The 27,123-nt window shown below is 36.8% G+C and overlaps 1 protein-coding gene across 1 annotated transcript; it reads right to left on the reverse strand.

Moving 5' to 3' along the window:
• Positions 1-74: 74 nt before the first annotated feature.
• Positions 75-26,410, reverse strand: Ctso (cathepsin O). The gene is made up of 8 exons (XM_015484518.2): positions 26,126-26,410; positions 16,053-16,161; positions 15,344-15,483; positions 12,722-12,889; positions 11,181-11,302; positions 5,143-5,306; positions 4,372-4,464; positions 75-2,349 (listed from the first exon to the last, which is right to left on the reverse strand). Exons 1-8 carry the CDS (start codon positions 26,393-26,395, stop codon positions 2,315-2,317), a joined length of 1,101 nt encoding a protein of 366 aa, XP_015340004.1. The 5' UTR covers positions 26,396-26,410; the 3' UTR covers positions 75-2,314.
• Positions 26,411-27,123: the final 713 nt, after the last annotated feature.

Genomic DNA, 27,123 nt, shown 5'->3' on the forward strand with positions numbered 1-27,123 from the left:
ATAAATTCATTATCTTTGAAGAATCTCTTTCTGCTTGTTATTTTAGGTTGACAATAGACTATTGAAAAATGGTGTTAAGAGATTTTAAAAGACCATTTCTTTCACAAAGGACAACAGAAATGGAGAGATGGCAGAGGAGGAAATTATGGGTTTCCAAAGTGTAGTTTACTTGATTGAATATGTAGGATTTCTTTTAAATTTATTGATTTGGTGATTACATAGTAGCGATACCCTTGACCAAAACTCCAGGAAAAGGAGTTTTTTGGTTGTTTTATTTATTTATTTATTTACTGACAGGGAGGATGGAGTTTTGGAGGCACTGAGGTTAAAGTTGTTTATGGAGAAAACCAAAAATTGGATATATGTCTTTGGAGTTTGGAAAATTGTGTGTGAATGTAAAGCACATTAATACTGCGTTGACAAAATGCTAGTCATACACTTAAGAAAATATCTTTTTAACCCAAGATCAAAAATATAGCTTTTTTTTATTAATGTTATCAAATTCCAGAACAGCTGAGAAGTATTAGTCATTTTGAAATTGTAAAAATCCCTTAGTATTTGAAAAAGAATATTAGCAAAGCATTTATATTATATGTAACCTGACACAAACTAGATTAGCAAAAACAATTCCTTCCTAGCTTACTTGATCATTAGAATACTTGTCAACTGAAATGTAAATATTTTCCCTCCTGTAATATTTCTAAACAAGTCCACAATGTTCTTTTGTGTTTGCTTCTGGTGTAAGTAAACAAATTTTTTTTCCTAATAAAGGAGAACGATAAAGGACAAAAAATGAGGAAAAATGAGATGTCCTAGAATTTTTTAAATTTTTGTCAACATCTTCTGCAATAAAAAGCAATCACGGATTTGAGAGAAGAAATGGGTAACAGGTGTATATTTGATACGATTTATTACATTGATGTTTAAAAAAACATTTCTACTTAAAATTCAATCAGAAGATCAGCTCTTTTACTATGAGGTTCTTAACACCGCTATACAAGGAGTAGCTGGTTTCCTGGTTGCAGAGTAGGAGCTGCACACAGTTTTTTTTTTTGTCCCTTCTGTGCACACAGATTTATCAATCACTGCTGAGGACACAAGTTAATCATGACCCCATTAGCAGCATAGCACCTGAAATCACTTATGTAATTAATGACACCAGAATGATCACGGGGCATTAAGATCCAGGAGCCAAGTGAACGCCAAAGGGAAACACAAGAGGCAGTTGGGATGGGAGACCAGTAAAACTAAATGAAAAACTAGAAGTCAGAGGGCCTGGGAAGCTCACATTCTGACTGACAGGCTGGGTTAGGAGATGGGACTCTTGAGAGGAGAGGTGCCCAGAATCATGGGAGAAAGAAAGAGGTGGAGCCTATGTGGATAAAAACCCAGACCCCAAGGGAGCCAAGTGATTAGAAAATAGAAAAGGAAGGTAAACATTGAGGGCAATTTCTTTAGTCAAGTGCATTAAACCATGAGAAAAATGTGGGAATTGTGCAGTAAAGACTAAGAGAGAGTGAATAGGTAGGAAAATACTTTGTTCTCTAATATAGTTAGAAAAAAGTAAGAAGTTAAATCTATTGGATTCTTTTCAACAATAAGAATTTCCCGGCAAAGAAAATTCCAGCATGGCAGGGAGTGGTACTTGAGGCTTCTGACCTCCCAGTTTCCATAATGGTCATTGAATTTCAGTTTGTTTCTTTTAGGAAGGGATTGGTCTTCTGTTTCCTTGCACATCGTCCTTCTATTGTTCAAGGGATAAGCACCATTTGATGAGGAAAAGCACCTGGTATTTTGAGTCTTTATGATATTCCATCTCAAAAAGTTGCTAGTATAATTGTGAACGGCACACCTGCCTCACTTTAGGTCAGCCATTCGTGTAGATAGGGGTAATCTAAGGCTAGTGATTATATCCCACAAAGGAAAACAAATTCTTAGAGTCTCTTTGATTTCACCTAATCAAAGTACCTCATTAAAAATAATCAGACAACAATGATAAAAAAAAAGAAAGACAGCAAGCAAACCAAAACAAACAGTAGTTTGTTCAGATGTGGTGGGATCTAAAATTTTTCATAATCTGATCTTCTTCCCCAGCTTGCTTCATAAATTCCCCTAAAGGCTGAGGCACTGGAACTCCTTCAGACTTTAGTTGTCTGTGTATCTCAAAGAACAGACATTCTGTAACTTCAATACTACTAGGCCTGATAGCATTTTGTAGGTACTTGCTAAATTTGAAGCTGAGTGATGCTTAGAATGTTACATTGCATTATGAAAATCTTCATTTTTGTAGCTATCTCCTGATGTCTCCAATATGTCACACAAATACAACAGAAACTGAATCTGCAATACCTAAGGGGGGAAAAAAGAAATTATTACTACTTGCCTATTCCCTCTTCAGATATCTTTTAAACAGCAAATTAAAACTTAGTTGTCATTTGGGTTAGAATGAGTTAGTATCTACCAAGAAAATAATGTAATGGAGGCAAAGAATGACAACCTCAAAAGTTCATATTAGAAGAGATGCCTAATATATTTGTTTCAAGAAACTAAACGAAAACGAAACAAAATAACTGAAAGATTTGCTAATTCAATAGTTGAATGCATCTAAGATCTCCATTGCACTAATATGTATTTCTCAAAAGAAACAAAATAACTTATGATATTATTTTAAATATAATTTAAACTTTTAAACTAAGATTTGAACTTGTAACAAGTGTCCTCTACTTTTTTAACACAAAAAACCAGAGATCTCAACATCATGGTGAATGTAATAAATGGACTACTTGAAGATCAGATTTCATTGTAACTTACCACATCTTTGAAAATCTCTTGAGGCTATAAAATACTATCTGCTTTACACCAATATTCACTAGAGTTCTATGACCTTCATATAGTCTATAACTTGAGGAAGTACTCTTATGAAAGATATATGGATTCCCCCATGTAATTAATAGCCAGGTAGGCCCCTGGAGAGTCACATTGTGAGTGCAGATAGAAGCTATCATCCCTGGTAGCTGAAGCAATTATGAACCAATGTCTGAATTATGTTCTCCCAACTCTCCTGTCAGAGCTTTGAAAACAGCTACTGCTTGGACAAATATAGGTGCCCCCACTTCCACAGTTAGGGATAGTGTACATCAATAGTAGAGGTTCAAAGAATGACTGCAGTAATTTATCTGCCAGTTCTAATGATATAAAATCACCAGTGATATAGAAAACAAGAGGCCTGAATGGATTTCTAGTGCTCTGGCCAAAAGACTTCTGGCTCCTTTCAATGAGTTTAAGAAAAACATTTTACTATGGTGATAGAACAGGCCATAATTAATTTTCATGGCTTCTACGTATGGAATGATTGGACAATAGTCACCAGATTGAATTGACATACACACAGATTTTTCTATGACTCTTTTATCAGTCTTACAATCTCGAAGGTTCTGCTTTTTTTTTTTAAAGTTATACACTACAGATGTTAAAACTTGCAATGAGAGGTGATTGTTTTCACACGCAAATTAGTTTGGACCTAGTTTAATTCAGAAAAGTTGATTTTCGAAACCAAAAATTTTAGAATGTAGTTTTGAATGTAGTTATAAGAATACAGTTTAAAATAGTTAGCTTTTTGTTTTAGTCTCATCTATGGTTAATTTTTTTTAAGTTCAATTAAAAAGTATGTTTGGTATTTGGCTAACCCTCTCAATTCAAGCAGGTGTTTTGTAGAATTTTGTAGGCAAGAAGAGACGAATTAAGTCAGAAACAATACTATTGCTCAGATTTTCAAATTTTAATACAAAGAAAAATTATTGATCATGATCTCTGCCTGAGTGCCTGCCTGACTTCCTCCCTTTTTTCCTTCCTCCCTTTCTTTCTTCCTTCCTTCCTTTCCATGCTGAGGACGGAACCCTGGGCCTTGCACATGCTAGGCAAGCACTCTAACACTGAGCTACTTCCTTAGAGACTCTTGATAATCATAGTGATAAAAAGTAGGAGAAATTGAGGGTTATAAAAAGTAAATTAGGAACAAGGAGACATTTCTGGAGGAGTTCTGTTTCTAAGTCAAGCGCTTATGTGGTTTGAAGTAGTCGACTTTAATAAGTCATTAGTTTATCTTGTATTTTGACATATACATATATAATACATATAAATTTTCAGTGTAGTCCTCTTCCTTTATAAAAATGTGAATAAGTGCAAGAGTGCCTCTTTTTAAAACGTTCTTTATTTTCATCAGTTGGTTAAAGGATGAAAATTATTACCATGATAAGTGCTCTGAGCACACTGGAAACATTCTATAAACTAGACAGATTTGTATTTTTAATATTTTCAAAGAACCTTACGTGATATTTAGTCTGAAGTTTTAAACACAAATTCGTTACTTACCACAAATATTACCTCCCATTTTTACATGGGCATAGCCATCTACTCCCCATGAACTTCCCCATGAGTTCCGCACAATCCAATATGGAATACCTCCTACAAAACAAAACATAAAATGGTAACAAACTCTCAAAAACTCACATTTGCTATGAATGCATGAATTCTGTAGTTAAATCTTGTTTTCCTATAAGTCTAGTACTTCTTAGGAAAAGATTATCAATGTCATATGATCATTTTCATTATGTTATATTATATAAATACAAGTAAGTCAGTTAAACTTGAGCTGTAACTTGTGTCACACTCCAATCAGTAGAAATATGTGTTTGAATTCATTTTGCTTAATACAGATGGTATAGAATAAAAAATCAAAACAATACACCATTTCCAGGGATTTAGGGAAAGAGAAAAAAATCACTCAATATGTGGTAAATTAATTACCACTTTTCTTTTCCCAAAAATTATCCTAAATATTTCAGATGGAGAATGCATACTCTTTAAATAGGAACATTATCATTATGAGGATGAGGATGTAGCTCAGGGGTAGAGCACCAGTCTAACATGTGCAAGACCCACATAAAGTCTTCAGCACCACAAACAAAACTAAAAAGTCATTATCAAAAATTGGTAGGTGAAACCTGATTGGAAATTTACACATAAATCATTGACAAGGTGGTTCTTGGACACAGCAGATCAAATTTCAATATTCTATGGGTTGTTCATAATCAGGCACAGTTCAATCTGGAAAGCAAGCAATTGTGTCTTATTAGCACTTACCTGTTTTATCAAATCCAGTTATAAGAACTGCATGATTGGCTTCTCCACTAGAGCAATGATGCTGTATTATGCCTCCCAGATAATCTTGCCAGCTCACTGCATCTACTATCACTATTAAAGGGCCAAAGGCAAGAAGTGCTTTTGCCATTTCATCTTCTTGGTCACTACCAAAAGAGGAATTATTTAGGTAAATAATTTAATGTTTAAGGTAAAAATAAAAATGATCCGTATATGATTAGGAGTAGGCTGAGTTGCAATTCCAAAAGATCTAAACAACAGAAACTAAAGGTCATCTCACAGATTACTATTTCAGGATTGTATGGGGCTCCAGGATATCAGTAATTCACATTCTTCTTATATTATTATTCTGCTATGAGATTTCTATTCTCAACATCTGTGCATAGCCCAATACAGCTGCTGGTGCTCCAGACATTTAACATATATTTCGAACAGCACAAAGTAGAAAAGAGAAGAAGTGCTACACCTCCATTGAGAAGACTTCCCAGAAATAACATCCAACATTTCTGCACATGTATGCATAGATCTCACTGGCCATAATCCAGTTTTATGGATACATCTGCCCTAAAGGAAGACAGGGAATAGAGTTTTGAAGCTGGCACCAACATATCTAGCTAAAACACAGGGATTCTTTTTAATAATGAAAGTGTTAAGACTATATATTTGGAAAGACTGCCACAGGATGTGAGAATCAAGAGATGATGAATTTATGTTAATGAATGTCAAATATAGAAATTATAGGGAAGATTTGCTCAAAATAGCGAATATAATTATACAATAGAAGATGAGAGAGAGAAAGAAAGAGAGAGAGAGAGAGAGAGAGAGAGAGAGAGAGAAGAAGAAGGGAGGAGGGGAGGGGGAGGAGGAGAAGGAGGAAGATGAGGAGGGGAAGGAAGGAGAGGAGGGAGGGGGGAAGGGAAAAAGTGCTAAGATTTAGGGAAGTGCTAAATTGTCAGGGCTACAAAAGACCCAATTATTGCTTTCACAATTGTTCTGGACAGCTACCAGCACAATTTCATGTTACACAACATTTGGCTTTCATTGATCTTGCAAGTATGTGATCAAACCATTATTTACCTTTCTCAAAGACCAGCTTTGTGGGTAAAGCACACTGAAACCAAGTTACTGATAGTTCAGGCCATTAAGATAGCATTTGGTAACTTATTGCTTCAGCAAGCCATGGGTGGATTAATGGCTTGAAAGAATAAATAATCCCTCCTCCTGCCCTGCTGGGGACAGTGTCTAGCAAGGACACAGAGGAGGAAAATCATGAATGCATAACAATGGAATTCACTGAAATAGAAACACTGCATTCATATTTGTGCACATAATCTTCTCATCAGATTTATTTATCTTATCATCTTACCTGTCACTGCCACTTCATAATTTTGTATATTTCCATCTTATCTTCCCTAGAATTGATTGCATTGTACTGTGTCCTGTGTTACTTTTGTAGACTACTTTAATATGTAGCAGGTTTCTTTCCTTTAATTATATTAGATAAAACATTTGTTCATGAAATTTGTTTTTGGAGGTTTGTAAGCAGGTGTTTCTAATTTTTGCTCTCCTAAATGGTATTAATTAAGATTATGCAAAGATAGGATATTACTTTTTAAAAATATATAAATTTATTAAAAAGGTAATACAGACTTTGACTTTTCCCAAACCTAAGTTCAAATTCCAGTTGTACATTGGAGTTATTCCACCCACCATGCAGAATGAACATAAGCATAAAATTATATAATTTTATGGTCTGTGTTTTGCAACATGCCTAGAATGAGTTATACAATAAGCTTATAAGAAACATTCTTTCCCACATTTATGTCATCTAATAACCAATTCTTTTGAGCACAGGTTTTAGCATATAATGTACAATTTATTGTTTTTAAATTCTTTGAATATTTTGTAACTTAAACATGACATATGACATAATTTGTGTATTACTAGAACACAGGTGTTTTACATCTACTTGAGATAATTAAAGGTACACTATAGATACATCATGCAGATGATCCAGTTATTGGGACACAAAGGGAGAAGCAGAAAGATTAAGAAGGAGAAATATTTTTTTAAATGTAAAATATTAATTTTGTAGCTTCAAACATATAACTAGCAAAAATCGCTACTTTGAGCCAGGATAAAGAGAGTTATCAAAGATATTAAAAAAATCATACATGGGATGACACACCAAGTCACCACCAGCAGACAAACATTCCAACTGGGCCTGGAACTGGGTGACATTGTTGTCACTTGACATATAGAAAGACATTGCCTTTTGGAAAGCCGGAATATATTCCAAATAGCATCTTTATTTCCATGATTAGCCCCATATACAACTAATATAAAAAGGCACAGTTGTATATATATGTATATATATATATATATATATAAATAATCAAGCCTTGGTTCCAGGCATGCACTATTCATCTCATAGATCAATAATTTATAGAAACTATAGAATCTTTAAAGAATTCTCCTAAGCTGGGCATGGTGATGCACACCTATAATTCTCAGGAGGCTGAGGCAGGAGGATTGCAAGTTTGAGGCCAGCCTCAGTAAGTAAGAGAGGTCCTAAGCAACTTAGTGAGACCCTGTCTCAAAATAAAAAAGAGTGCTAGGGATGGCAGCTCAATGGTTAAGCTCCCTTGGGTTCAATCCCTTGTACCAAAAAAAAAAAAAAAATTCCCTTAAATTTTATTGTCATCAAGATCTGTTGCTTGAGATACATCTTCCATGTCACCACCACTTCCTGATCTCATCTCCCCTAAAACTCAGTGCACTGTACTGTGTCCTATTTTTCTTTTATTTTCTCCATTGCTATATAGTAAATTTCCTTCATTTGTCAGTTATTCTCATACTCTAATTTTGAGTTTTGGAATGCCTCTCTTGGGGTCTGATAAGCAAAGGCTCAGTATGAATGGTTATTTTGCTTTTAGACTAGATGATGTTATCTGTGTTATGATCCCCCCACCCCCAACACACACACACACACACACACACACACACACACTTAGATCTTTTCAGTTTCTGCATGATGCTTTATCAAGATTTTGGCTAAGAACTGTGCACTGAAATGACATTTTCCTCAAAGCCTGCAAACAATGACCTCATGATCTTAAGAACAGAGAGGAGGAAACAGGTTAAGGGCTGGACAGATCCAAGTCCTCGCCCAGCCCTACAGTTTAACAGCTAGGTGACTCTCAAGCCTCAGGCAGGCGCACACTTCAGATGGAAATGTGTGGTGAAGTGCCACATTATGGAAAGATGCCTAGGAAGACCTTCCACATGCCATGGCCCTCCCCACTGTCATACAGGCCAGCTGGCTTCCAACAAGGAGACCCTGAGCTCTTTGCCTCTGTCTCTTACAGAGCTAGGAAATCAACCAACTCCTTACCTGCCGCCTCAACTGAGGAATCCCAGAAGCCAATAAGCATTGGCTGATGTGATGGCTCGATAGAGCACGCTTTGCCTTGGCCCCAGAGTTCACAGGTTAAACAGCAGGTCACCAACAATCTAACTAGTTTCACAAAGATGCCCTTTCTCCAGTTTTGTCTCATTTCTCCACCTCCTACCAGAGTCGCCTGGAATCACTTCCTACACATTCCAGCAGAATGCTTGATATTTCCTTCTAAATCTCTTGTCTTAGACTTTGTTGCCTCGTTAATGGCTATTTTTTCTCTCTTTCTTTCTTCTTCTTCTTTTTTCTTTTTTTTTTAGTTTTTCCATCCTCTTTGTCTCTCTTCTCTCCTGCCTACCATAAAGTCTGCATAGGGCTTGACCCTCTTTGTGGGTTATCTACCTTTTGTCTCTTTCCAAAACCATTCTGCTGATATCCTGTTCTAAGGTCACTTTTTGGTGGTCAATAGGACCTCTTCTTCTATGCGAGTTTTGTCCTTCTCTTAACTGTGGCTACCGGGTCTCATCACTAGTCTCCAAACACACCTGACATGTCCCTGCCTCAGGACTTTACCCTTATGGTTGTCTCTGTTTGAAACAATATTCGCCTAGATGACTGCCTGGTCATGTGGCCACACATCTTCAAATATTCATTCCAATGTCACCTTTGTAGGGAGGCCCTCCCTGGAAACATTTTCTAAAATTTCAAACTTCCATTTCCCTCTAATGTTTTCTCACAAGCTTATTAATTTCTCTGAGAAATTACTATAATTAACACACCAAACATATCATTGTTACTGCCTGTCTTGATTGCTAAAATATAGTTCATGAAAGCAGGGGTTATGTCTGTTTTGTTCACTGCTGAATCCTCAGAACCTAAACAATGTTCAGTAAATATCTGAATGAATGAATAAATCAATGAGTGATTTCTTGCAGTCTAATACAATCATCTGAAGATTGTACTATCACAGAATACAATGAGAGTATAATGCTCAAGGTTAAAATATATTTTTGGCGGGGTGTGTGGCTCATCAATAGAGTGCTTGCCTAGCGTGTGTAGGCCCTGGATTTGACCCCCCCATACTTAAAAAATTAGGGTTTCTTCCTTGTTAATCAAATATCAAATGCCAGTGATATTTGCATATGCTCTTTATCTTCCTGCTAATTCAGACTAGTGTATTTTATTTTCCTTCTTCTTAATTTTTTCAATTTGCTACCCATAACAGGGAATCCCCTGGATCTGTTCCACTCACATTTCAGAAATGTAATTCCTTTTGCACACATTTCCTTCTACCCTCAAGGAACTGGCAGATTACCAAGGAACACCTTTTCACTTTGGGAAGGGCATACCTTCACCTCCAAAGGAGACAGTGATCAATGTACACAGTGAGCCTGCACATTCTATCATAGATGCTAGATGGCTGGCCAGAAGTGGAATTAAGGCTGTCTCATGTGTGGTTCCCAGGGCTACCCCCAGGCCCCGGTTCAGACAGGAGCCACATGACAATCTGCCAGTCCTCTGGCACACTTAGCTTATTTAAAAGGGTTACATATTGTTCAAGGATTAATTTCACCCTTGGTTTTCTTCAGATCCCATGGGTAGATACCATCTGGATTAAGAAAGAGATTCTTTTATATTTGGGATCAGTTATCTAATCCAAATTTCATTTTATTTCCTATTTTTTGTTTCAAAATTTGGTGTAAATTTCTCATCATAAGTGAAACAGGAGGTGGCTGAGTTTTCCTGGGCCCTTTTGCTCCTGAACTTTTTGTCATACTCCACTGAATGGTCCTAGTGATTCTCTGCTCAGCTTTGTATTTTCATGTGTTTTTCAGGCATACTTTAAGGCCTGTTTTCCCCTAAACCTATCCCAAAGTTACCTTGCCCTTCAGTCTCTGACACAAGAGCTTTCCCACCCCATCTTTGTCCATGCCGGAACTCCCATGGCACTCATACTGTGTGCCACATAATTTATCTTCAGTATTACATCTTCACCTCTTGTTTTTAATCTGAGAATTTTGGTATATTCAGAAAAAGTTTCAGTTTTCTAAATAACTGAAGCCTTGAGAAATACCGGTAAAATAGAAGGTGTTCAAACAGTGCTTCTTGGTGTATAGCCTACCTGATGTTAGCCAGAGAATCTACACAAAGTGATTTTGAATTGATTCAACAGTAAGACTGAAATATGCCCATGGCATTATAACATGTAAATTTGGTAAGAAGTATGCTGTAAATATAAATTATACCTTAAGCTGATTTAAATTTGTTAATTTGAATTTGGTATTTCTAGTTTAGTGGCATCTGGAAAAATAAGATTACCTTTAAGAAACATCTTATAACACCCCATTATGACTGCCAGTGAGACTGTCTGGTAGAAAGTAGGTTCTAAAGTAATTAAGAGTATGTAGTAATGTCCTTAAAAATCAAGGGGTCCCAAATATCCAGGATATCATACATTAAGAACATGTAGAGAGGGGCTGGGGTTGTGGCTCAGTGGCAGAGAACTTGCCTAGCATGTGTGAGGCACTGGGTTTGATTCTGAGCATCACAAATAGATAAATAAAATAAAGGTTCATTGATAGCTAAAAAAAAAAAATAGAGAAAACCAAAATAGCATGTTTACCTGAAGTCATATGCAGAATAACCTCTGATTGAGACTCCAGAATGTGAACTGGAAAAGTAATGACACAGGCTGTTGTGGGCTTTAAATGGGTATTCTGAATCTCCCACCAGTTTTACTTGAGTCTAAAAGAAAGCAATCACCCAACATGTTCATGTGTTAGTTATTTTGAAAATCAAAGAGAACTTCAGTTGTCAAACCAGGCTCATGTTCACACCACCATCATATGGGCGCACTTTGGGTTCTTATGATCTTAAATTAAATCCTAGGTTCTTGTTGTAGACATCCTGGACAACTAGAATCAGCACAGTTCTTTCTCTTCTACTCCTGTTTCTCTTGTATGTTTCCTCCTTAGAACTAGCACCCATCTGCTAATAAAGTCTCATCATCTTTTTTTGGGGGGGTATCACATGGTAACTATGGTAACACACTTTCCTTTCAGGACTTCTGACTCTGTCAGCAAGTCTTGGAGATTAGCACAGTGGTGCATACACAGGCGATGGCTAGGCCCAGCATTCTTTCCATCACTCCTCTTTCTGCCACTCCTCTAGAATATGTCATGTCATTTTAGGTTGTCTTACTGAATCCTCCCTTTAGGAATGCCAGGCTTAATGGAAAGGAAGGGACATACACTCTATTATTGTCCATATTGAATGTTCAGCAGATCCTGGCATATAGTGATTCAAAATACAGCAAATGTATAATGGAAGGACCTTGGGTTTGGGGAATTCTAGCTTGACAAGTTCTTATAAAACTATATTGGAACCCTCATTGGCTCGTTTCATGTGGTTGATGTTGGATGTGGAAAAATATCAGAGAGTATCCATAAAACTGAGAATACTGAACAAAGCCCTGAAATCGGAGGGAGGGGATTTAAAGTGCAGTTCTGGCTCAGTGATTGACTAGGAAACATAATCTTGACCTTCGGGTCTCATCTCATCATCAGAGTTACAAAATTAGTTGATCTCTATTGTCCCTGTAACTTTCAGAAATCTTAAAGAAATGAGTAATAATATACTCTAATTACTTTCTGGGGCTTATGTATTATGCAATCATGCAAAAAAATACCTATTAAGAATTGTTAATCTTGGTGTGGTGGTGCATGCCTGTGATCCCAGAAGCTAAGGAGGCTGAGGCAGGAGGATTCTGAGTTCAAAGTCAGCCTCAGCAAATGCAAGGTGCTAAGCAACTCATTGAGACCCTGTCTCTAAATAAAATACAAAACAGGGCTGGGGATGTGGCTCAGTGGTTGAGTGCACTGAGTTTAATCCAGGTGCTACCCCCAGCCAAAAAAAGTGCTTAGACATAAGCATAAATGTCCTTCTGAAAACAAATCTCAGATAAGATATTTCATCCTTTGATATCTTGATGGCTAATTTTCCTAGGAGCAAGTACTTTTTAGATCCTCTGATTAATTTAAATTTTGTTCATCTACTTTTTTGAATATCGAAACAACATTAAATATATGAAAGTAATTGAATTTGGAACACACATTGAACAAGAGAAGAGGAAATCAAGATTCAAAAGGCTGAGAGACTAGTCACCTTGTTCAACCAGTTCAGAGCACTGACAGGAGAGTCTCCTTCACAGCCGTAGTTATTATATGAACAGTCAATGACTTGCTGCACACTCAGGTCTTCCAAAGGCTTCCCTCTTATGGCATATGCTGATTCCACTGCACCCACCACACTGAAGGCCCAGCATCCTCCACACTGTTCAAAAGTAGAAAGACAGGTTGTATTTATTATGTAGTAACGTCCAAGTCAAATTTATCAATGTTTCTAAATATAACAACTTATCAAATCCAACAAAGGTTCCAAAATTTGGAAATCTACAAAATATACATGACCATCCTCTGAATTTTCAAATTGAGAAAGAAAAGAAAACCAAAATCCTCTTTGAGCATCAACATCTCTTAATTGAAGCTGAATTAGTAAGATCATAATTGTAAATCAGATGATGCAAGATAAAGTGAAGCATTAGAGATTAAGAAAACACTTGGCCTGATGATCTTTTAAAAGACTAACACATTTTTAAAGTTTTTTTTTTAGTTGTAGATGGACACACTATCTTTATTCACTTATTTATTTTTATGTGGTGCTGAGGATCAAACCCAGTGCCTCACACAGGCAAACACTCTACCACTGAGCTACAGCCCCAGCCCAAGACTAGTACATTGACTGAGCATATAACTTCTGTTTATAAGTGGCTCCACTCCCAGACGCTGTGTACTGACTTTCACACTACACCTCAATCCTTCTTGCTTCGCCCCCCACCCCCGCCCCCGGGTGCTCTGCTTCTATGTTCATACACCACCTCCATCCCAAGGGTTGAGTCAGTGATGAGAATGCATGTTATACTCATTGTGCAATGGAAACAGGAGTTGAACGAATTACTATTAGGACGATCAAGATGCCAGCAGATACCTATTAGGTATGCATACCATTAGGTATGTACTTGAAATATCCTAATCATACAAACCTATATTAGTCATTCCCCATATATTGGCTACCATTTTTGATAATTAATGGGTCTGTTAGCTTGCTTTCATTTCACAAAAAAAGAACAAAAGAATAAAAAGGGCTGATCCTAATAGAAAGGAAGGGGACAGAAGGAATGCAATTAAGGATCACATTAAAAGAGGATGATTCACAGAAAAGGCAAAAAATACACTAGAATTTAAACTGGACAGAACTAACTTAATGATAAAACCAAGTGATATAGAGTTAACATAAAAAAAGAACAACTGGGTGCCTTTGTGGAATGATATTTTGAACAACCTTAGGATGCCAGTGCCATCTGTTAAGTGACCTTTTAGTATGATCTCTAAACCTTGAGAAATGTGAGTACAGGTTGCTGACACCATACCAATAGCTAGCTTTAGTCAAATCACAAGGCAACTCCTACTATCAAAAATCTCTCCAATAGGTTCCTTTTAAAAGATTCATAATTAAAAGTCCCCCTCCAATACAATGTGAAACTTCTTGGAAGGACTGAGTTGTTATGAACCCAATCATAATGGAGATGATTTGGTCGTAAAATTTAATGCACAGCAATAAATACTGAATTTGAGAATGAATAAAATTCATTCTAAATTGACAGCCATTGAGAAACTTCCGGGTCCATAATACTTTTTACACAAGGGATGGCTGAATGACCTGTTAAGGTTTCCATTGTAAACAAACAGAATATCCCGTGTGGTTGGGGCTTCACTTTCCCTGGTGGCCTGCATTCCCTGTGTCTTTGGTGGGGTGCACAGGTGTAAGGAATGCCAAGCACACATACACACTCACGGAGCATAAGGTGGATTGCTACCTGCATTGCAGGTCATGCCCATGCACAACCAGTGTTACCATTTCCCTTCTCATTTGGGATCACCCTCCTTCTACCACTTCACAATAACCCACAGCTGCAGACCTTCCAACTCTCATTTCCTCAAACACACTTGGGGTCTTTTTCAAGGTAACTTGGTTATTTATTATAATACTTATACATTTCTTGATAATTCAACAAATATAAAATTGTGCTACCATGTTTATTAGTTTCTGATCTGCTTTAAAAATGTAGCACTAAGTTTTTAAGCACCACAACCTAACCTAATTTCTCTCATAATCCCTGCAATTTTGTTGGACAATTTTGCACAGATGGTGATTTTTAGCAATGTATGTGTCACCTTATGGATGAACTGACTGTACTTGTAAAGAGCACTGATGAACAGCTGTGTGATCTGAGCTCATAGGAAGAAGCTGAGAACCCAGAAGATCCGGCTAGACTGTTGATAAATGTATTCAGTCTCATTTTACTTCTTCAGATCATACTGTACTCCCTTTCGAATCTCTCAGTTAGTGGCCAGGTCTGCCTTCTCCAGCCTTTCACTTGTGAGTCTATAACAGGTGAACAAATGTGGAATATGGGTAGTTACTGAGATAGTATGCTAGTGACAATGGCAATTAATGAGCAAATATACCAAGGAAGATTTACCTTCAGGAAGGAAAGCTTGGGATTGACATCTTCCTCTAATGTCTCAAAGATCCCCTTCTTTGTCATTTTTGGATGATTGCGGTACGATTTTACTCAGATAAATGGATCCACCATAAGTTTGAACTTGACCTTCAAGGCACTTTCCAACCTTTAACTAACGAAGACAAGGAAAATATAAAACTTACCATCTCCTGGTTTCTCACTTGTGTGACAACATGTTCGTCCCTCCAGTCGAATCTTAGTGGCAACGACACATTGGGAATGGGCGTCTGTACTTCTGCTGGGTATCTGGGAAACCTGGTAGATGTGCTTCTTAAATATATGGCTGATAGAAACAGGAAACAAAAAAAAAAAAGTCAACCAATAGTCTATTATAAGGAGGGCCCTTGGGATTCTTTCTGGAGCATCTTTTCAAGCAAAAATAGATTTTTGGTAAACCTGCCATTTGGGTTTCCCCCTCCCCTCTCTCTTTTCTTATAATATGAAATGCATTCTTCTGAAGGCTACAGAAGAGAATTCCTATAATAAGTTTGGAGCTGACACATAAAATGACTTGTTTGGTAGAAAATGGTCAATAACAAAAATGAGTATAATTGAAATCATTTCTTGCCATAATCCAAGAAATCAAGGTATTCTGAATGTAAATGGTACTTAAAAATTTTCCTTTATAACAACATAGACATACATATAATATTTAGTTCTTAAGCTTCAATTAACAGACAATAGCCATTAACTTATCTATCTTACGGTTAGCTCACGGCACATGTTTGACAGTAATTATTTAATAAATGTCAACTATTATTTATTCAATTTACAATTAAACAATTCCTCAAAAATCAAGCAAAGAAATTAAAATCGGTAAATAAATCAACAAATAGTACCATCAGATCATACCTTTAAATTCTTCAGGAAGCAAATAAGAAAACTGATTTACTCCATAGAAGGCAGAGGAGTTTTCATGAGGAAAAAAAGAATTCAAGTATTGATGTCTATTACGGCTTTCCTAAAAGGGAGAAAATAAGCCATTTTATATCTATTATATCAACTCTCCAAAGCAATCTGTTGATAGCTAACTTAGATACATTTTGCAGGTGCAAAAGCTAAAGCTTGATTTATTTCCTGCAGATTATAGTGAAAATTTTTACATAACATCTACATCAGATTTATGAACATTTTGTATGTAATTACAGACTTAAAAAAATTTTTTTTGAAGCTGGGCAATGTATGTCTTATCCCTTAACAGTTCCTCTTCACCACACATTAAGAGCATTACAAACATATTTGGAAAATTCCTGACATAGAAGAAAAAAAGAATTGCTTGGTGAGACAATAATGGCAAGATGTCACTGAGGGACTGTTACTGGTGATTAAACAATTATGAATATGGCAAGTGCCCTCTTCATCTTTGTTTTCCTCAGTGGCTGAGTAGTGAAGAGTGTAACAAGGATTAAGAAAATAAATGAATGAATAAGTCTAATTCTAATTAAAGTTAGAGAGAGCTCTGTCTCATTTGGAGCAAAAAGCTTTGTGAAAGGGATGCAAACTTGAAAATGTTCCTGGAAGATTAGCCAGGGTTTTCTATCTGGAGGAAAATATGTGATCATTATTTATAGATTCATAAACTCTGAATTTTGCTATGATTTATTTTAGACTTGCTGTTTCTATGAAGGTCCTTTAATTTCTTAACACCAACATATGATATGGGATAAATGAGACCTCAGAAGACTACTGTTAAGATTTGGACCTTTAATTGCCACTGTAAAGTTCATGGTTTGAAAGCCTGGTTACCAATCAGCAAGGTTCAGATGTGGGACTCTTAGGCAATTAATTAGATTATGGGGACTGTAACATCATCAGTGGATAACCCATTTGATGGGTTAATAATATGAATGGACTACTGGGTGGTAACTGTGGGCAGGTTGCGCATGGCTGGAGGTAGCAGGTCACTAAGGGCACAGTCTTGGACTATTATCTTGTCTCTGCCTTCTTGCTGTGTTTCTCTCTGCTTCCTGGCTACTATAAGCTGACAGCTTTTCTCTACCATACTCTTCTGCCATGATGTTCTGCCTCACCTCAGGCCCAAAGCAATGGACTCACTGAAACCATGAATCCAAAATAAACTTTTCTTCCTCGAACGTGTTCTTGTCAGGTATTTTGGTCACAGTGATACAAAGGGTATCACTAACACAACCATCATTAAATATGTCTCTGATTCTAGTTCTTCTATGTATTGGCTTATGTACTTATGTGTTTATTGTATGTGTTTCAAAAACAAAAAGCAAAAAAAAAAAAAAAAAAGGCAAGCTTATCAATGTTACTCACCACTGTGTTACCCACACTGACACAGATCAGGAACAAAACATATCCTTAATAAGAATTCAATACTTAATAATCAGATAAATGATATTTCCCATATGTCATGCCCTTAATCATGTTAAGTTATTTATTTTTAAGGGAACTATTTCTAGGAGTTATCACAACCATTTTTTTTTCTTTTTTTAAAGCCAAGAAAGATTGCTAATCAATGAATTAATATAGTTTTTGAGTTTCAGGTATTTAAAATAATACTGATGAAGTAGAACTCTGAAGATAATCTGGATCCATTCATGTAAACATAGAACTAAAATGCAAAGCAATTCTGTATGTGGAAGATAACAGGCCGAAACCACAGACCCACAGACTACTAAGGAATTCTGAGGATTCATTCAATCAACAATGATTGACCATTTTTTTGTGAGCCACAGGTGTCCACCTCAGAATGCAAGATGTTGAGAAGGCACAGGTAAGAACATGGCAGCCATGAGGATGCACCTCACAGACCACAGAGGTCTCCCCTGCTGCTCACTGAATTTTTATGATGGAACAAAGGGAAGCCACAGTCCCCACAGCCTGCACATAGCTAGTGACTGAGCACTGAGGCTGACTGGCTGGGGGATACATGGAACTCTCTCCCGACAGCTGATTCTTAATGATGCCCAGATGGCTTTGCCAAAGCTTCAAACATCCCTTGTACTGAACAGAGTACAGGATGCTTCCCCAACCTCCCTGCCTTCACTCAAGGTTGGAGTTACAATGCAGCCAGAGAGCTCCCTCTGGTCTACTCCCCAGTCTCTCCTAGGCACTGCTCCTGTGACTTAACCCCCCCCCCCCCAAAAAAAAAGAAAGAAAAAAAATAGAGAGATAAAAAGAAGATATAAATGACCAATATTAGGAATGAAAGAACCATGATTACAGATGATTCAGGCATTAGAAAAATATTATTTTGAGAACTTTATACCAATAAGTTTTGACCTGTATAAAATAAGACACACTCCCTGAAAAACACAGAAAGCTGAAAGTAAGATAAATAGAAAAGTTGAACAGCCCTTCATCAACTAAAGACATTGAATTCACAACTGCAAATGTACCCATGAAGAAAATTCCAGGCCCAGATGGCTTTATTGGTGAATCTATACAATTAAGAAAGAAATAACACTCACTTCACAGAATATAAAGGAGAAGAGACTACTATACAATTTACACAAGACCAATGCTATCTTAATTCTGAACCAGAAAAAAAATCTCAAGAAAACAGAACTACATACCAATAGCTCTCATAATTATAGGTGGAAAACCGGATAAAATATTAGCAAATAAAGTCCAATAATATATCTAAATGACAACACATCATGATCAAGTGAGGCTTATTAAAAATGGTTGGTTGTTTAACATTTAAAAATCAATTAATATACTATATTAACAAACTAAGGGAGTAACAAAAATGGAATGTTTTCAATTGCATAAGAAGTTCTAAAAGCTGTTTCCTGATTAAAAAAAAAAAAATTCTCAGCCAAAACCAAAAATGACAACATTTCATGATTGAAGAGATTCATGAAAAATTTATATCTTATCTCATAATGAAAGACCCAAAACTTCGTTTCTCAAAACAGAAAAAAGAGGAAGAATGTCTATTCTCATTACTTTTTTTTATCTTACAAAGGTACTGGAAATCCTGTTCTATTTGATAAAAACGAGGAATAAGTAAAATAAAAACATTTTAATAAATAAGTAAAACTGTCTGTTTTTCTAGGAAACAGGGTAATATAAGTAGAAAGCCAAGAAAATATGCAAAAATGCTATTTATTTATTAAAATAAATTTTTGCAATGTGATAAGATGAAAGGTCAATGTAAAAGACTAATTGCATTGGTTTTTTTTTTGTTTAAAGAGAGAGTGAGAAAGAGAGAGAGAGATAATTTTTTTTAATATTTATTTTTCAGTTTTCAGCGGACACAACATCTTTGTTTGTATGTGGTGCTGAGAATCGAACCCGGGCCACATGCATGCCAGGCGAGCACGCTACCGCTTGAGCCACATCCCCAGCCCTGCATTGTTTATACTAGCAACAAGCTATTGAAAAATTAGACTTTAAAATTTAATGATTTTTATTAATATGAAAAATGAAATGAATTTTTTAAGTATTTTTAAAAATGAGCAAATTTAACAAAGTTGTAAGATTTGGACATTGAAATCTACAAACTATTACAAAAAAAATTAAGAGATCCAAATTAATGGTTATCCATACCATGTTCATGGTTTCAAAGGCTCGATATTGTCTATGACAGTGATCTTCCCTGAAAAGATTTACATATTCAATGCCATTCCAATTAAAATCTTAATTTTTTTTTTAAAGAAACTGATCACTTGGCAAGGGTTTTTACAGTTTGATACCAAAGGAAAAACAATGTCAAAATCAACAGAATTGACTGAAAAATAAAATAAAATAAAAACTTCAGCATACCACAAAAACCATAAATAAAACTGAAAAGGAAAAGCAAGTTTATGCAAATGGCCCATGAGTAAAAATTAAGAATATTATCATTCAAGTGCCTCTTCTAATGAATAAGAAAAAAATAAAATACCAATAGAATGAAAATATAATAAATATCATCAAAAATATAAAAACTATTGATTAGTAAATACATAATTTCTTCAATTTCAGTAGTAAAATGATGCTAAATAAAACAATAATAGCATCTTATTTCTGGTTATGAAATTTGCAAATTGATCAAAAAATAAGACACAATCTTCAGTCATAGGACACTAGAATATACCACACACATATAAGTTGTAAGTTAGTACAGCCTTGCAAAATCCTTAAAACTGCACAAATTGTTTAACCAAGGAAGTCTGAATCTTGTAATTTATTTTATTATTATTACTATTATCATTATTACTATTTTGCAGTGCTGGGGATGGAACCCAGGGCCTCACATACCCTAGGGAAGCACTCTATCTCTGAGCTACACCCCAGCCTAGAACTTTATTTTAGATTCATGGGTGTGGGAAGTGTTGTAACTCCAAGCATTCAATGGATGTATTTGTGGGCATTCATATGAATGTGCAATTGGGAAGGGGAGGCAGGAGTCTGGCCCCACTCTTGATGTTCCATTTGAGACATAATGCAATGTCTTTTCTAGATCATTTTTGTTATCCTATGAGAAAAAGAACATATTATCACTGAGTTACTAATGTCATGCTAAAGCCAAAAAACTTAAAAATCAACAAATTCACACATCATCTTGCTCCCAGTGAATTCCCAAGTACCTCTCTTAATCTCCTTGCCTTAGGAATGTCATTTTATCATCCGGTTTTTAGTCATCCTGCTTGTGAAGCAGCTACAACAACACCAAAATAACAATGAAAGAAATGAAATACTATTGGCTTGTTTTAAATATTCATGTCCCTAATTTTCTACAATGATTTTAAAAACAGTTACCTATTTTTGGTATTTTATTTTATTTTATTTTTTATTTGTTCTAATTAGTTATACATGACTGCCGCACTCTGGCTGGGCAAAATAACTGGGGGGTGACAAGCAACTTGTCAAGGTTGATACAGCAGGAGCCGCTTTATTGTAGGACAGCAGAGGTATTTATACATAACTGAATACACAGCTTGACTCAATTTAGCATCATCCAGTTACAGCAATCAGTCATTAAGGAATCCTCATCATCTTAATAATTATACACAGCTTAACTTAATTGACATAATCTAGACACAGTAGTCAGTCACTAAGGAATCTCCATCATCTTAATGGCTCGCTGGTGTTACTTCTCAAACCACTCCTCTTGGCAAAGTGCCAGGTGCCATCTTGACTTGTCTGTGGCCCCCAATACATGACAGCAGAATGCATTTCAACTACTTATTGTTCACAAATGGAGCACAGCTTCTCATTTCTCTGGCTATACAACTGTCTCTCCACATGGACACTTTCTTTGTACTGCCACTTTATATATTGTTCTTTGATTTATGTCAGCAGCACCCATATTTTCAGGGCCTGTGGAAATGTCACTCTCTGCCACTTGTTAAAGTAGAGGTCAGCTTCTAAAAGAATTGCATTTGTTAGACTTGAATGTCATTTCAGTGCAATTACTCCTGTCACTTCAGATCTCTCATGGTCCATTTCAGGGCTACTCAGTATTTATAATTGTTGACTTTTTGCCAAGAGCAAAATATTCTGAACCCCAAAATGTGGTGCTTCTCCTTCTCCCTACTACCAATCTCTACCCACTTTTGATTCTATCAGGCCACTAATAACATTAAATGTAATTCCTTGGAAGCTTCTGAACAAAGCATAATTCTCTTACACATATACCTACACCCCCCCACACACACACACACACATCCATTTATGGATGGAATTCTCAAAACCCTTCTTAGCGGCAAATTGAAATGTCTTACTGTTGCGATACAATCTTTGGCTATCTGCTCATTTTCTCTGAGTTTTATCTTTTTCATTGACAAATGAGGTAATTCTAACCTGACAGAATGTAGGGGTTAAATAAAATAATGTTTGGAAAACAGTACAGTGGCTGGCAGAGTAAAAGTTCAATTTAAATATCCTCATGCTAGATCTTCCTTGGGTTTAAACATTTGGATTATAGAAAATATCATTCAAAGATCATTCTTTCAGTTTTATTTGGGTTAAAGTGGAGCAAATTTTTCTCATGGTATTAGAAATGAGGAGTAATTATTGAATAAAAGCAATCTGTTACTTTCGTAAGAAAATCATATTATCAGTAAAGTATATCCAACAACATTTATTCTCCTCTTTGCTGTAACAGTAGGACCCACATCAAATCCATCCAACATGGGGTTCACATTATTTAAATTTTAAAAAGTCCTTTATTTCATTTCTTGAATTATCTGTTCATTCAAGTGATTTTCCTGGTTGACTTGGATTCTGGCTGTTAAAGCAGACTGCACAAAAGCATCACCAACTGTGAGTGTATATTAGCTTCATGCCCCTCATATCAACCACTTACATCATAGGATCAAGTGTAGAAAATGATTAATTAACATATGTCTTAACATAGGGCAATAGAGGACATAACAGTGAGCTACTACAGAGTTACTATCTCTAAAGTCTTAAAGATATTAAACTGAAAGACCTGAACCTTTTTCTTTTATTTTTTTTTTAATTTGTTTTTAGTGCTGGGGATGGAACTGAAGGCCTTGAGCATGCTAGGCACATGCTCTACCACTGAGCTATACCCTCAGATCTGAACTTTAATATCATCTAAGAGGGAAAGATGGAAAGATTTGAGGAACATACAGGAAACTTCTCATTAGTAGTTGTAAAAGGTGCAAAAGTTTGAAAATCAGATAGCTCTTACATGTGAAAAATTAAAGCTGATAAACCACAACAGCCTTTAAATAGAAGTGTTAAAACAGCTACCTTCATATACTTTTTGTTTTATTTTGATGTAAAAGGGATTAATTGATTTACAAGCAGAGATGCCAGATTTCTTCCTGGAAGGTGACTCAGGGTTGGTTGAATAACTTGAGTAACTTAACCTATTATTATAAAACTAGTGAAAACATGTCCTCCAGATGGTAATACATATCCTCTTTCCTAAATCTTAATCAACACTACACTCTGATCCTTTAAAATACTGATGATAAAGCTACCTTTATAGAGATTCTAAGAACTGGAATTTCAAGTTGTCTCTGTGTATGTGTGTGCATGTGTATTTAGCAGTGTGCTCATGTGGTTGAATTGATCACATATTTGAAATAAAATTTAACTGTGAGATATCCCCAAGCAACCTCTTCAGTTTTCTAATTTGCTGCTTTGCAGATCTACCTAAACTGTTTCATTAATGCTCTGAAGTTCTTACCCACCCACAATCACAAAGGAAGAGTAAAATAAGAAACAGGAACCCTTCAGTTTAGTAATGATTAAAAAAAAAAAAGATACTCCACTGATAAGAGAACAGAAGCAGTGGAATATGGAGATTAGACTCAAGTTTTAAAATTCTTTAGAGAGCAACATTTTTCTAAAACAATCAGAAAGCCCTTAATTTCATCTCAGGCATCCTGAGCCCCAACAAACTTTCCAACTATGATAACAACAGTCTTAGAAGTTGCTTTGATTAGGATAAGTTGAGAGAGAAATGGGAAATGGCTACTTCTAAAATTAGAAACCTGTGGAGGTGAGTAGGAGGATTTGGAGCTATTTGGTGGTCCTGAACCCACAGGCTGGGGGAGAAATATCAATTCAGTCTTTCTCACAGACTGCCTCTAAATAAAAGTAAATTAAATAATGCATTTTTCTTGCATTTATTCAACTGTCTCTTAGGGGAGTAAACAAATCCTTTAACACCAATTGTTGGTCTTTTTTGTTTTTGAAAAAGAAAGTTCTCAGTCATCAATAACACTAATATAGAGTGGAAGTGTTTGGAGGGATTGTTAAATTTAATGCAAGTATTTGTTCTACCTGCTTCATATAAATTAACTTAGCCCTGAATGAAGCAATTGATAATATTACTTCTCCTTCACAGAAGAATCAGCTGAGGTGCAGATATACAATCTGCCTAAAGTCACACAAGGGGTGTTTGGTGGAGGGATGTGGCCATTCTGCCTGTAGGGAATCCTCAGAAGAACTAAAGACTTTAAGGGACTTTATGTTTCTTTTATTTACTGAAAAGGCACTGGGGGATTTTATCTCTTTTCCTCATTGGTATCTAGGTTTTCTTCTATTAATGGTGATTTATTTTTCACTAAATACATAAAATATTGTAGTATTCCTCTATGATGAATCCATGCATACAGGGGTAAGTTATATATTGAAGTTGTTAGAGAAGCATAATGTTCTTTGTAAGATCATGTGGGGTTTTTTGTTGTTGTTGTTTTGGGCCTGTGGTAGCAGAGTATATCAGGGTGGGAACACACAGCAGAGGTGGCCTGCTCATCTCATGGCTGCCAAGAAGCACAGAAAGACATAGAAAGGGGCGAGAGTCCCAATATCTTCTTCAAAGGCATTCTCTCCCACCCAAACCTAACTTCCTTACTCTAGGCCCCATCTCCTAAAGGTTCTACTAAGTCCTAAGAGCACCACAGGCTGGTGACCAAGACTTTAGGCCATGTGTCTTTGAGACATGTGTATGTGTATTTTCCCCTAATACCTTCAGGACTTTCACTGCTCACAACAGCAGCTGTGATGACAAAAACCTCCATCCTTCTCTAAACCCATGGTCATGAAAGACATCACTAATGGAGTAGGCCCTTTCTCCGACTCCAGTCTCCAGTTGGGATCTCCAAATATTTTCAATGCTGCACATTTCAGAAAGTCGCTGTGGATCCATTAGCCTACAAATATGAGGGGATCTATCTGCTATCTCCACTTTTTCAAGATATAACTTATAGGTTTTCTCTAGCACGACAAAGAGTGCTTTGTTACTCTACTTTTAAAATTTGATTATTAAAAAATTCTCTTCATTATATATAATTAAACTGGCAGATAAACACCATGAATTCTCAACTCAATTCATAAGTTATTCTGAATTTTATTTGCCACATATTTTAACTCATCCTGCAAGGTCAGAAGAATTCTTCCTAATACTCATGGTTACCAAAGAGATGAGGCCCTTTCCATCCATCTGTGTCCAGCTCTCTAGCCCAGGTCCAGACAAGCCACATGGATACAAGCACTATTAAGGTATCTATCTCCACTCAAACCCAGTACCCTTTTAGCTTATGAATACACTGTCAGTATAGGTGAGGTTGACTATTTTCCTCCTGGGGACTTGGTTCACCAGGAAATGCAACCAAGCTCATGACAAGGCTAGAACACAAAACAGAAAAGTCCTGCAAATATTAGGGGAAAGTATACATACACTTCCAATAGGCAGCATCACTGCATTCAGACTTATTTGATTCAGAACGAGTAAATTTTCTTTTATATAACAAATTACATCATAATAATGACATATTTTAAGATCTTTAAGAATGAGTTCAATCATATCAAATATAGAAACATAGCGAGGAAAACTCTAAAGCTATACCCCTTGCAGTTTCCTCAGTTTGGGGAAAATCTTTTATCTTTACTCAGAAAACTGGTCCTTTTGAGAGTTGTGATGCTACAGTAAAATCGCAGCATTATTACGAAAATTGCCTAAATAATCCGAAAAGAAAATGTATGTATTTATTTATTTTCAGAGCAAAAAGTCCCCAGCGCAGGACAATCATTAACCAGCAGGAGTCTGCACTTTGTGTTTATATCAACTTGGATTACAGGAGGACACTAGCGCCCCCTTCGGGAAGAAAGCTGACACGCTTCTTCCGCCAACAGGCAGCCCCTATTTCTGGTTCTAGTAAACGTGCAGTCTATCCCTTTGGAAGCCAGAGGGAGCAAAAAGGAGACGGCTAAAAGGGGTCGGGGGTGCTTTTGTCCATCAACATTTTGTAGCTATATCCATCGATTACCTTGGGTTGACAAGTCCATGGTGAAAGATCTTTTGGTTAGAAATGCATGTTAGAGACCCTGGCGCATGGGCCACCCAGAACCCCCCTGGGAACACGCGGCTCCTAAGCCCCGGGCGCATCACGCAACCGCGGACCCTCTGGGAGCGTCCACCCGCGGGGGTCCATCTTCCCCGCCCAGACCCGGGACAGGAAGGCGACAGAAGGAAACAGGCGCGATACCCGGAAAGCGGCTGCCTCTTGCTCGCGGCTCCGCGGCCAGGTGCGGGTGGCGTTGGCGCGGGGACCCGCTTCGCCGTGGCCCAGGAGGCACCAGAAGCTCAGCGTCCAGAGCCACCGCGGCGCCCGCGGCCCCATCCCGCGCCGAGCTCGGCCGCTGCCCTCGCGGCGGCTTTCGCTTTCGCGGCTCCTCCCCATCCGTGGGCTCGGCCAGCGGGAGGGGCCAGCGCGGTCCCGGGTCCCGGGGAGGTGACCCTCCGTGGGCGTCCCCATGGCTCCTACCTGGGACTCCAGAGAGCTGGAAGCTGTTGGGATTCTTGCGGGGTTTTTATTTTATTTTTAAATCTTAAAGATACTCAAGGACTTGACCACGTGCTTTTGAGTGTCAGGGTTTCCCCTGGGAGCACGTTGTATACAGTAACAGGAAAGGACAACTGCCTTTCCCGCACTTCTAGACGGAGACCCTTTCTCTCTCTTCCCTTTATCTCTGATTGATGATTCTGGCTGTTTGTTGATTTTTTTTTTTTTAAATAGCAGAAAATCTTTTTATTACTTTAGTGGGAATTGATTCTGTATAATAGTTACATACATACTCAGAACCTAGGAAACTTAATTTGGTTTTTAAATAATATTTTTAGCAAATAACACAAATATAATATGAATTCCTCTTAGGTGATGTTACATATTGCACTGCATTTTATAGATATAATTTTTTGCAGAAATAAGGCTATCAATTTGTTTTTTTGTTTGTTTTTTTTTTATTGGTTGTTCAAAACATTACATAACTTAACTTGGCCCCATTTTCATTTCTTTCCATGATGCTTTGCTAATATTCAAGACCTGAAATATAGTGCGTGAACTTACACGGAGGCATCCATGAAGCCAATTTTTATAAACACGTGACAAAATTTTATGGTTGTGCGAAAATAAACAAGTGTTCATGTAGAATGTTGTGGACCTTCCTTTTTACAAAGGACAGAGATGGCACCTACTTCTTAAGT

The sequence above is a fragment of the Marmota marmota genome, unplaced genomic scaffold (genome assembly GCF_001458135.2).
Source record: "Marmota marmota marmota unplaced genomic scaffold, marMar, whole genome shotgun sequence".
NCBI classification, from domain to species: Eukaryota; Metazoa; Chordata; class Mammalia; order Rodentia; family Sciuridae; genus Marmota; species Marmota marmota.